Here is a 12,728-nt window from a genome sequence, read left to right as displayed (position 1 = left end):
ATATAATATCATTATTTCTACAGTCCTGCTTCAAGGCATAAAACTAAGCAAATTATGTAATAGAAACGTCCACAAAACATGAAAAGCATTTTGCATATATATAAAATACAATACAATATAAATAAATAACTAGATCCAACTTGCTTAGTGATAGAGCAAGAGAGAAATCCACTGGCTCCAGAGATGGACTTTGGGCCATTGTTTCCCTTTTCTGGAGCACATCAGCTACCTGGCAAAATACTATGAATTGGCAAAATAAAATATACTCTGGGCTGCTTCCTGGTATTTTGTATTGACTGAGGTATTTATTTAATAATTAATCATCTCCTGAATGAAATGCTTCCACATGTATTTAGCAACGTCTCTGGATGCCTTATAGATGCAGTACACGTTGTTGCAAAATGAAAACAGAAGACTGAGTCTCTCTAATTTTAGGAAAATGCAAACAACATCAGGATGACATTTTCTTAACCATTTATTTTCCAAGGAGAAAACAAGATAACTTCACAGTTTCAGGGATGGAAACGCTTCTAAGCAGTAACAGTAAAAGACTTAAGTGAAAGGTTGAAAGTTCCGTGTTAATACAGAACTCCAAATTTAGTTTAAGAACATGGCTGAAGTTGCAATAAGAATGCAACATCTGTACTTCATGTAGGAAACACGATCCCCAAAGTTAGGAGTCTGTATAGAGGAAAACAGTGATTCCAACAACGAGCATCTGTGATGCTACTGATGAGCACGAAGAACATTCAAATGGAATTTACATCCCCTCCCCTCTTTTGTATTTTCTACAGTTAAGAGTTTGTTATATATAGAGGGAGAGTTGAACTATCCAAATTGACAGTTCCTAGTCCAGGGACACAGTGTGGGCCCACTCAGCAGCTCTGAGGCAGAGCTGTGCAGCATTCCCCAGACAGGGAGCCCTGCAGGGCATGCACAAGGCACTCCAGTACCTGCATCCCAAGGGGTCAGAGCTGAGCTGGAGGAAAGGACCCTGCCAGGCCCAGGGCAGCTCTGCCGAGACACCAGGTTGGTTATTGGCCCTGTTACATCAACACCTCCCTGACACCTGGGTATCTCAATTAGCTCTGGTGCTGCACGCTCCGCCTTTTAACACCCTAGATAACCCTGCATGGGACAGAACATACACGGGTCAACCACAGTGCTTGAGGCCTGAAAAATGATGAGTAGAGAAGGAGATATGTCCTCTTCTTAGCAGTGCTTACCAGCCCTGAGCCTGAGCAGTGTCATCAGGAGCCCTGTCTGCTGCGTGCCACGTTTCACTGCAGTGGAGCACTTCCACTGTGCAGACACTTGACAGGTGACAACTGCCCCTTTCCTAGCATGGACACACATCAGGGGGCACCACTAACAACTCTCATATTCTTTCTCCGGCATATGGTCTGGTATGAAAACACCACAGCCTGTTGCCGAGTTACTGAAGGGGAAAAAAAGCCCAAAACAAAGACCCAAGACAAAAAAACCCTAACCCACACGACCCCAAAACCAAGCCCAACCTTCTCATTGCCCTTTTATGAATTTAACCAGACCGCACAGTGGCAGCTGTAACTTCTGAGGCTGTGATTTGCAGCAGAGCCCTCTGTTTACAAATAGGTAACAAAAATAACAGCAGAACAGACATTTACTAAACTCCACAGTCAACAGATCATGTGACAATTACCAAAAGTGCAGAAAAGACTTGTCATTTGCATTCCTTCAATCACCAAGGGGAAAAAAAAAATCATAAAATCTTTCAAAAAAACCCACAAAAAACAAAACCTCAAAGAGCTGTGTGTCCGCAAGCGATCAGAACAATGTCAGCTTAGCACTGAAACAAGATCAAAACTACCTCTCTAGATGGAACAAAGTCAAGAAGATGACCCTTAAGGAAAAAAATAAGCATTTTAAACACAGGAAGCGAAGGGAAGAAGAGGAGAAGGCAGAAAAAGAAGGAGAAATGTGAAAAAGTCATTTTCTAGAGGAGTACTTTTTTTCTTCCCATACAACTCGGTCTCTTGGATACGCTAATAAATGGATTTTGATCATTATTTACTACATTACCAACTACAAATTGGCCTTACACATTGCAGTTTCTCACATCAATCCCTTCTACAAAGGCATTAGTGCAGACAAATGGCTCAGGAGGTAATCCATTCACACTGGGAAACAAATTATCCCATAACAATATCCTCAGAGCAAAGCTGTTATAACATGAATATCTACTGTGTAATACAACTACTTAAAAAATTAGAATCTTGCTGAATCAGGACTTAATCTATGATCATGTTCCTTAAAAATACCAGTTTATTATCAAAAAGATCTCACTTGACTCTAACATCTACATACTTAAGTCATTTTATATCTACTAGCACCATTAACCTAAATAGGATTACAAGAACGTGTTTGCTTATTATTTTGAATAGGACTATGAAGGATTAGTGTTACCAATAGCTTATTTCCAGAAAAATAACTGCTCAACCAGTCATAAAGCAAATTTTCTTAATACTACCATTTTACAGGTTTAACAGCTGATACAAGACATGATCTTCAGAACAAATCATGATTTAAAAAATAATTCAGCCTTTTTCTTTTAAATAAACTGTGCTTAGTGCTTACATGTTCATCTTTTATTCTGCAACACTGACCATAAGAACTGGTTATTTTACAAACATAAGGTATCAGTTTTGATGTATAAACATCACGGTGACTAACAAAACAGAACATCTAAAAATTCTTGGTTTTATGAGAACTTCAACAAAAGAATTCCCATTTTCCTAACAGAGGGACACCAAATGTTTCTGTTGGAAAAAGGAAAGCAGGTTAAGGACAAGACCTTTCCTGTTACAGTAAATGTGTCAAAATAGAGGCCTGTTACCAAATAAAATACTTTTAAGCCTATCCTTCCCCAGAACTCCATAATGACTAATTCCCACTGAACAGGGAAAAGGACAGAAGAACCATCAGTGCCTAGAAAAAAAGCATTAGGATTACATCATTGCCTGTCTGCTAGCCAGGAAAGGAAGAGAGGGATTATCTGAATAGTGAACATCTGGATTGTGTATATAAAGGCAATGAAGGATTTTTATACATATTAGTTCACTGAGTTCCACTGAATTTTTATCTTACAAAGAGCCAGTAGTGCCATGATACGCTTTTATAATGAAAAAACCAACAGTAATTCCAGTGGTCTGGGTTACTGTATTAAAAAATACACAAACAGATTCATCATTCGCCGCTTCTTTACTATATTTAATTGAAAAAATTGACTTTCTTCTTTCTGTTAGGGTTTCAGATACAAAGATTGCAAGTGACATGATTCTGAACTTGAAGAATTGAAATTCAAAACATCCCCATCCCAATACTGTAAAGATTGCTCACAAAAACATCCTACATGTGAAGTGTTTCCATTTCCTCAGAATACAACTCAAGCCAAATTTGTATTTCCACTTTTTTTTTTTACAATACAGCAGAGAGTCCCTGCATAAGTTGCAACTCTAATAGTTGTGTACAGTCTCAAGCAGTTTGTTTACAGGAACTCTATAAAGCTGTTGTGCAAAAAAATCAGCTTTATTCTAGTATTTTGCAAAGAAACATTCTTACCTTGAACTGTTAAGGTTGCTGATGCTTCAGCTTTTCCAACCATATTTTCTGCAACACAAGTATAGGATCCCATGTCTCCTGCCATAACTTTCCGGATTTTCAAGGTATGATCATCACGGATTTCGTATCTTTAAATACACATAGTAATAAACAATGAATAGGAATAATGCAACTTTGTACAATTTCTGCAAAGGGTAAAGGTATGGTGGGTTTGCTCTCAAATATTCTTATTGCTGTATTTCCCATAAGGGAATAAAGTATAAACACATAAATTGATAATGCAAAATAAAGTTTTAGGAACAAAATATATCTAAATATTTGAAAACTTTATTCTGATATTATTTGCAACATGAGTTAACTGACAGCAGAATTTCACCAGCATACTACAATTGCAAAGCCCTAACACAGAACATTTTTATTGCTAAAATACTTTTAACAAGTAAATACAATAGTAGTTATTCTCCCTACAATTTTTCCATCTGAATGATTTTTTTAATATGGTCGAAAAGAAAATATTCTACTCAAGAAGATCAGAATTGCTTGAAAGTCAAGACAAATCACAATTCATTATTTTTTTTTTAAGAACAATGTGGCCTTTTACCACTTTCTCTCCTTTCATCACCTTTTTTGCTTCTTTGTATAATGCAGTCAATGTGTTTCTATTTATGGTAAGTAGATTTTTCTCTTAAAAATTATGTAGTTTTTATTAAAGCTATAGACTAGGCTAATAGGAAGTTGGATTTGGATGGCTGAAGTCAACTGTTAAAGGGTTTCTTTTTTCAGTCCACTCCCCTAATAGTTTCTAAAACTGATAATTAGAATTTCAAAGTAAGTAAATAAGTAATTAATCCATCTATTTATGTATGTCTGTATGTATCTATCTGTCCATCCATCTACTTATCAGAGAATGTATTTATTTTTAATAAGGTGTTTTACTTTTTGTCCTGAACTAAAGCAATGTCAGAAAAAACAGTTAATTGGAAACTTGGTGACAAAAACATGTACAACCAAGGCAGCTTTCTACACTACCAGACTACATTTTATACCAATTGCAATTCCAATATATACTTCTTGATGTTGTGATCTATTTTACTATTTGTTATACGATCTTCAAAACTTTTAGTAATCACAAAAGTCTCTTCAGGTGAAGAATTAACATGTATCTGATATTACTAACTGAACTGGGTTATTTTTTGTCATGTGTTGTTGCAACAAAAAACTTGAGAAGAGGCTGTTCTTAAGTTTCAACACGAATTGTAACCTTAAGTAGAGTGCAATGCTAATTAGAAACGTCTTCTTAGATCAAGACAGGCCTTCTCTATTCATGAAAAAGAAATTTTGGCTGTCAAATGTTGAGTGGCCACATCATACACCAAGCTGGATGTCATAAAAACGTAACTCCATGTATTGTACCTTGCTTTTGGTAACTCCCCATCATCTTTCCTCCACCTTACTGTAGGGACTGGGTCACCTCTTGCCTCGCACTTAAACTCCGCACTGTCATCCACAGTTACTGCCAAATTACTTGGTCTCTTCACAAAAGATGGTCTCTCTAAAGGGAAAGAGAAGAAAAAAAAAAGGATTAATCCAGCAGTTCTGTGTCTGAATCACAGCTGTCACTGAACTGTGGCTGTCAGAGTGAGGGGAGCAGAGTGACAAATCTGATGGAGGTGCCTCGGCTGCCGCTTTTCTCGCTCACAGCCCCAAGCAGATCTGTAGCCCTGCAGATGGCCAGCACTGTGGACCTCAGCACGAGGCAGCCACTCTCCACAGCGGCTCAGGATCCAAGCAGGGACTTCTTACTTCTTACACATCCCTGTCACAGCTAATACAGCTAAAGGAAAACACAATCTAAACACAAATTCTAAATACACGTCCATCCTCAGATAGAAAGCTGCAATGACTCAAAGGACCACTCATCTGCTGCACTGCTTCAAAGAGACAGAAGGCACAAACCAAACATTGTCTCACTGGAGGTTTTGTCTCAGTGGAGCCTCTAAATTTGAAGGCTAAGTAAGGCCCAGCACAGTATCTCTAGGAAGCTGTTTGCAGGTGTCAGCAGCACCAAGTGTTCGATGCAAGAACTTCCAATGCTAAGTTAGAAAGGCAACATTTTCTTTCACTAGCACATATAAAGTAAAGCAAGCCAAAAAATAACCCAGAATGTCTTCTCTGTAGTTTTTGTTCATAAAAATTGCTGTTATCCCCGACTTATATTGCAGGACATGGATGATCCAAGTCCTGGCTCGCCAGAGTCAGATTAATTGCTGCATATTTGTCCTCAGAATTTCTGAAACAAAATGGGATCTCAGTACAGGCTGTGCTATTCTGGCATCCCAGATATTAGCTGCAAATTTCAGGAAAGGTATGGACACACTCTTCTACCTGCAACAGGGTTCAAAGTTTTATGGTGCCGGGCTATTCATATTTTCATAGTTCCACACCAGGCTGGAGTGTAATAAGGTCTGCACACTCACAAGGAAAAAAACTGTTTTAAACAATTTCTGGGATACTCCAGGAATGATTACCCATCTAAAAAAGCAGCACCAGATGACAACAGTATGTCCATAAAAGAACTGGGAAGGTTTAACTGCAGAGTGCAGGGAAGGTTTAACAGGAGAGTACTTGGCAGGTTCTGCCTGAGGCAGATGACCATTTTGCCTATAAACCTGTGAAAGCTCTGAGGGAGTTGAGAAGGCAGTTGCATGTTTTGACTTGCATTTATTAAAGATATAAATATCATCTCCTTGAAACTGGAAGAGTCTGAAGCTGTTGGCACCATCAGGAAGTGCGAATACCCAAAAATACGTCACAAATTTCTCAGAGAAGTACAAAAGCACCAGACAGAAGGATAAAGAGACAAGCCCATTCTCTTCATGTGTCACATTTGTGTTTGAAAACGGCAGTTCTAAATATTACTCTGACTTTGCAGATAAAGATACAGAGATTCAGTATTATAAAAACTTAGTGAGTGGTTCAAAAAGTACTGAAGTGGAAATGTGAACTGAACAAAGCCCTATTAAAAAAGCTTCCTTTACTCTCGAGGATGTCTAGACCAGCTGGACACTTATGCTGTAGAAAACTTAACTTTGCTGGCAATATTAGGAAATAATGTTAAATTAAATAGCAAGTTGATCTTTAAGCTGTCAGTTCTAGACTAGGTTCATATACAAGATGTGAGAAATAAAACAGAGATCTACAGAATGTAGCTGTGAATTTAAAACGACACAAACACAGACAACTCCCCCTGCCCTGGCCCCTTCCTTGTAGGTGCTGAAAAAACCTGAAACCTGAATGCAAGAAAAGAACATTTAGGATTAAACCTCAGTGTAAGAATAGTTTGGGGAAAAATATTCAACTTAATTATGCAAGAGAAAAAAGACTGATCTGGTAAGTCCAGGACTGCTGCCTGACTGCAAAACCCACAAGAGGCACATTGTTCTCTAGATCAGTCTCCTAAAAGAAGACTAATGGACTTCCATGAGTTTTTGTCTGCCCATTCATAACACTCTTATTCAAATGCAGAAACGGATAAGGGAAATCAGCACTGATTTCAGTATCTATCTTTGTCACACGACTATTTGGTACATACAAGGAAAGCTTAGCAAGGATCACTTTGAAACTGTCTAATATTACAGTTTCTGGCATTCTCCCTCTGATCTAAAGCAGAAACCTAAAAGCAAAAGTTCAACTTCTAAATAACCAAAACCCATAAACGGAAGATTTATGTAGAAATATTTTAATATATGAAGTCAGCATATTTCTCGTGCTTTTTCACGCGTATCCAAGTCTGAGTTGAAAGAATAAGGTGTATTAAGGATTTCTAGACACAGACCGGTAAGACATTCAAAGCTTTACTGTCCTGTTTGAAAACAAAACCTCACTAGTTTCCCCAGGCTGAAAATCAGAAATATGTTTGAAGGGAACATGAAATGAAGAAAAAGCCAGGCAGACCTCTGATGCAATGTCTCTCTCTTATGGGTGTTTAGCAAGAGTACTATTTTTTCAGCCTAGTTTACCAAATAGTCCATGCCATGATCCCCTGGTTGGTAGTAGACTGGTGATGAGCTATTAACTGGTACAGTTAAATAGGAGCCTGGTGTCAGGACTTCACTCATGTAACTACAACTTACTTTCAATTTTAGATTTTGTTTGGAAGTTCTATAAGTCTATTTGACAACAAACTTCCTCCAGAAGTGCTTCAGAAGTCTTTATAAAACAAAACCAAAAAAGTGCAGTGGATTACAGGAAGTATTCCTTAGCTTCTAAGGGGTTACACACCACTATCTTCCTTGGATATTCAGTTTGAACAACTTCAAGATGGCACACAACCTCATTTTTATTATGGAAACCCCTGCTTCACATAGAACTCTGAACACATCTTCAAGTTGCCTGAGTCCTAACTCCTACAAAGTAGTGAAGGCAAATAATAGTGCCAAAGACTGACAGGACAGCTATTAACCATGAATTTTAAAAAAATCCCCAAATCAAAAACCAGCCACAGAATCACAGAATATGCTGAATTGGAAGAGACCCACAAGGATCATTGAGTCCAACTCTTAGCCCTGCACAGGACACTCCCAAGAGTCACACCAAGTGCCTGGGAGTATCATCCAAACACTTCTTGAACTCTGTCAGGCTTGGTGCTGTGACTGCCTTCCTGGGGAGCACGTTCCAACCACACCCTGGGTGAAGGACCTTTTTCTAATATCCAACCTAAACCTCCTCTGACACAACTTCAGGTCATTGCCTCACATCCTGAAAAATAACAACAAAAAAAACCAAGGGCTGCAGCAGCGCTGTGATGGAAACAAGCGTGCTATGAACCATGCCTTGGGTATTCTCACCCTGTGGTGATAAAACATCTATTTATTTTCCAGAAACAATTAAGCTACTTCAAGCCTCCCCTCTTTTAAAGTAAAATGAGACATATTTTGAATGAAAACTACCAAAGATGCATCTGCAGTGAACATGAGGGAGTTTTTCCATGCTGAAGAATTCTGACATTGAATTTGGAGTAAAAGCTTTATTTCTGCAATAGCAGCAAAAAATGTAGTTTTCAGCTAAGCTCAGTTATCTTGAATGAAAACATATTTTTTGATGCTCAGAGGAACCATCATTAGGATCACTTGAATAAGTAGACCTGTTGTACTCAGTACACACAACTACAAATGAAAGAATAATTATTTAAAATAGAAACTCAGAATAATTCTGATTTTATTCAGCAAGATGGAAAAGTTAATCCTCTGCTTCTTAACATTTTTGCTTCGCTATTATTTTACAATACTGATCCAATCAGCGGACACTGGAATTTTTTCAGTTTGAGAACTAAGTATGGAAGTGTCTTCTGATATAAAAAATAGTTCCAGGTGGACTGAAGAGCCATTAACTGCCTCCCATTTGCTAGAACACAACCGTGGCTAAAAACATTTTCTACAGTTTCAATAGATGAGAATGACCTTTAATAAAAGGCTTAGTAGGAAAAATTAAAATTGGACATTTTCATCAAGAAAGTCTTAAAGGAGGAATTCTTACCCAAAACAGTGAGCTCCGCAACTTCACTTTCACGTTCTCCAACCATATTTGTTCCAACACAAACGTATTTTCCAGCATCATTCTTTCTTGTGTATGTGATCATAAGCTTCCCTCCTCTGATCTAGGACAAAGTAAAAATGATAAAAATACCTTAATATGAATTATCGACTTAATAATATCGACTTGAAAAATATTTTGTTACAGATAATGAAACAAAAGGAACCAACAGTGATTTTCCAAACCATACAAAAAAAAGTGAAAAATATTAGTATTAGCCCAACTTCTTTCTCTTATAAAAAAAATATGCCTCTTAGTTTTATATCAGTATTTTAAAACCTCTCAGAATTGGACACCATTACTCTTTTTTTTTTCATTCTCCATAATGTAATACTGGCTGTTCAACAGCCTGTTAAATGCTTGTTGACCAGAAAACCTACAATCCCTTCCCATGTACTGATACGATCAGGTGGAGAGTAAAAATTAGTACTAGACATAAATCTCATTTTCACATCAAGTGCTGGAATTACTTTTTCTTGACAAGAAATATGTGTACGCTATCCTACTGCTGGTTGTGCTCATTATTATTTATGAATTTTGTGTTTGTTTTCGTTTTCATTTCTTAAGGAAGTGAAGGAAATTCTTTATTCTTTAGTTCTTTCACCTCTAAATTAGTAATTTTAAAGGCTGATAAGCAGATGGGCAGAAGCAATTAAATTCTTACTGGGAAATGAATAACGTTCTGCTCTTAATTTTGGATTCAGCTTTTGGAAGATAACGGAATACAAATAACCCCCAAATCAGAAAACATACTTACCCTCTGTGATTCCAAATCTTATTATGTTATATAAAAATACCTATTAAACGCCTATGAAAATATCTGATCTTCCTTTAAAACTATTTATTCTCCCATTTTGTTGACCAAAGGGTTGAACAAGTTTCAAAGTTCACCAAAACGCAGCAAAATTTGTACAGGCAGCTGAATACGTTACTTCAACACACAAAAATGTTACTTAATTGCATTAACTACATTTTGAAGCGAACATATGCTTAAGAGTCAAATCACTTGTGAAAACCACCACAGTTCAAGGCAGGGGTGGAAGTCCGCAACAAATAAAAGCCACATATGTAGCTACATGAAAGGGTCTGATGTGGTCAGTGACAAGGAGGAGAGTGTTCTCAATATGAGGCATTTAGCCGGAGTTGCCTGCAGCTAGAAATCTATCCCTGAAAATTTGACATCTTGAGCAGCGTTGGGCTCTTATTATCATTGTAAGATGTGGGCGCGCGGAGATGACAGTCAGTTATTGAGATAAATGAACGTGCACGTGTAACGCAGATAGTGTTGCATACAAATTTCATCCCGTTGCCTTTGGCACTCGCTGCTGGAGAACAGAAGAGAAATGTCCTTTATCATCCAGGAAGACGAAATTTCAGTGGGGATTTGAGGCATGAAGAACGAAAAAAATAAGGGTGACCTGCAAATACACATTTTTCAAGAATCTACGTGAATTTTTAGGTTGCTGACTGCCTGAACTGGCAAGCAGGAGAAGGGAATGTAAAATATAACTAGAAGTCTATCTATAATTATTACTGTTTTACAGCTCCCTACATCACGGAAAGTGATTTATTTTCCAATTAACCTATGCAAGGAATTTTAAAAAACAGTTTTAGAAAGATTTCTACTTGTGGTGTTTGTATATCGAGATACACATGCAGAAATATATACTTTTCATGTATATCAATAATGAATGCACTGGATTTAACAAAGAAATGTATTTACATATCACAGGAATTTACCAACTCATCTGATGATTTCAAACCCGTGTAAACTGAAAGCAGTGATTTTCATATGTCCTCTAAGTCCCACTGACATTCAGTAGCATTCGTGCTTCTCTGTTATTTTATCACTTAATAAAATCCCATTCAAATCCATTACAATATGACACAACTGCATTTCTTGCAGAAATTGTAACCTCCAGCAAGAGCTATCCTAGGAACTTCTTGTAGGAATCACCACAAGACTCTCTTCAAAGCATAGATGGAGAGAAGCAGCATTAAAGCAGAAACACATGAACAGCTAAAAAAATCACTGAAAGTTGCTTTTCTTCCAAGTTATTTGAGATTTAGATAAGGAAGAAGAGGCAGAGGAAACATTCCCTCTTGGATGTTGAGGAAGACTTCCTAAGATGTGACATGCCTACTGGAGGAAGCTGTGCTTCCAAGATGGAATTCTGAATGCATTTGCAAAGGGTTTTACTTCGCTGATCTTCTGTTTGGTTGGTTGTTTTTCTTAAAATGTAAGTAATGTTTAGAACTTTAGCTACAGTGATGGTTATGCCACATGGAATTGTGATGAATTACACAGCCACAATAAAATGTACCACAAGTGGATGTGGAATTACACGCCTGTAACTGCAGCGGCCACAGATGGCTAGAAAAAAAAGCAAACTTCCGCTGGTGGGTGGTTGGTAACTACTAAAGTTTTTCATTAAATTTTAACAATTAAGTACCCACCATCTTGGTAAAATTGATCAAGCCCTTCTGTTTGTTAACGAGACAATGCAAATGAAAACTGCAGCTATGACAAACTGACGCTGTCTGTGTGCAATGTTTGCCACTTTTCCTCGCAACAGGAAACCCCAGAAATACCTATGGACTGTACACCAATGGTTTTAAGCAAGAAAGGACACAATGAGACACATTCGTGTGAAATTTGGGAGGAACACATAAAGAATCACTGCTGCATTTCTTTGTCTTACTAAGCTCATGTTCAGTAAGTCCAGTTCATATCCAGCATTTAGAGCAGGAAAGACTCAAATCACTTTTGGGGACAGTATCTGAAATCCTGCAAATTCGAATTACAGTCTGTGGATACTTAACAGTTAATGAAGGCATTTTAATCGGAGTGCTTTGGTTCTTCTCATATTTTTGCCCCTGCCCCAGAATACACTAGCTGGACTTTATAGCAGCAAATGGTATAATGGCTTGAAAAAGGGATAGGTAGCGTGCCATTACACCCCAAAACTCCAGAAGAGTTGTTACCATATTGGATACAAGTCCTTTCTTCCCCATAAACAAGATACAGCAAACAGTTTTATTACACTACTCTGGTAGATGCTGTGTGTCATGGGAAAAGAATCACTCTGCTGAACTGCCAAAGCTTTCAGTCCAGTTCTGAAAGTGCCTGTCGTGTTTCCTTTATACCGAAATGAAGCCAAGCCACTTTTTGACTTTTCACACCTCTTCAGGGTTTTGTTCTGTCCTGTGCCTACCAGCAGATCTATCAGGGCTTTGCAAGTAATACAAGAATAGCACTGAATTCTAATAAGAGAAAAAGATTGTGATCACAGGTGATCTTCAGTTGCCTGTAACATGTATGGATTATCCTCTGCACATTGAGAGAACGTATGATAGTATGGTGGCTTACAAAGACTTATTGAAAGCTATTATCTATGACCTGCCTGCCTGACCACATTTTGCTCCTCATGAGTAAATTGCTCATTCAAGCAAGTCCACTTCATTTATCTCTTTAAACAATAGTCAGAGATGTTCATACAGAAATCTCGAGGCACCCACAGAGTTAACTAGGTCCA

At 37.8% G+C, this 12,728-nt stretch overlaps 1 protein-coding gene across 7 annotated transcripts in view; it reads right to left on the bottom strand.

Moving 5' to 3' along the window:
• ROBO1 (roundabout guidance receptor 1) overlaps positions 1-12,728 on the bottom strand; it is a 713,456-nt gene that overhangs the window by 76,885 nt on the left and 623,843 nt on the right. For all 7 annotated transcript variants that reach the window (XM_027692614.1, XM_027692617.1, XM_027692616.1 and 4 more), the window contains 3 exons: positions 9,136-9,256; positions 5,014-5,152; positions 3,601-3,728 (listed from right to left, as the gene is read on the bottom strand). In XM_027692614.1, the coding sequence (XP_027548415.1) occupies positions 3,601-3,728; positions 5,014-5,152; positions 9,136-9,256 (388 nt within the window). The remainder of the gene's footprint in view (positions 1-3,600; positions 3,729-5,013; positions 5,153-9,135; positions 9,257-12,728) is intronic.

This window comes from Neopelma chrysocephalum, unplaced genomic scaffold (assembly GCF_003984885.1).
Source record: "Neopelma chrysocephalum unplaced genomic scaffold, ASM398488v2 Primary Assembly neopelma1_87, whole genome shotgun sequence".
Lineage (NCBI taxonomy): Eukaryota > Metazoa > Chordata > Aves > Passeriformes > Pipridae > Neopelma > Neopelma chrysocephalum.
The sequence above is the reverse complement of the archived record's forward strand: the minus strand, read 5'-3'. Positions and strand labels throughout refer to the sequence as shown.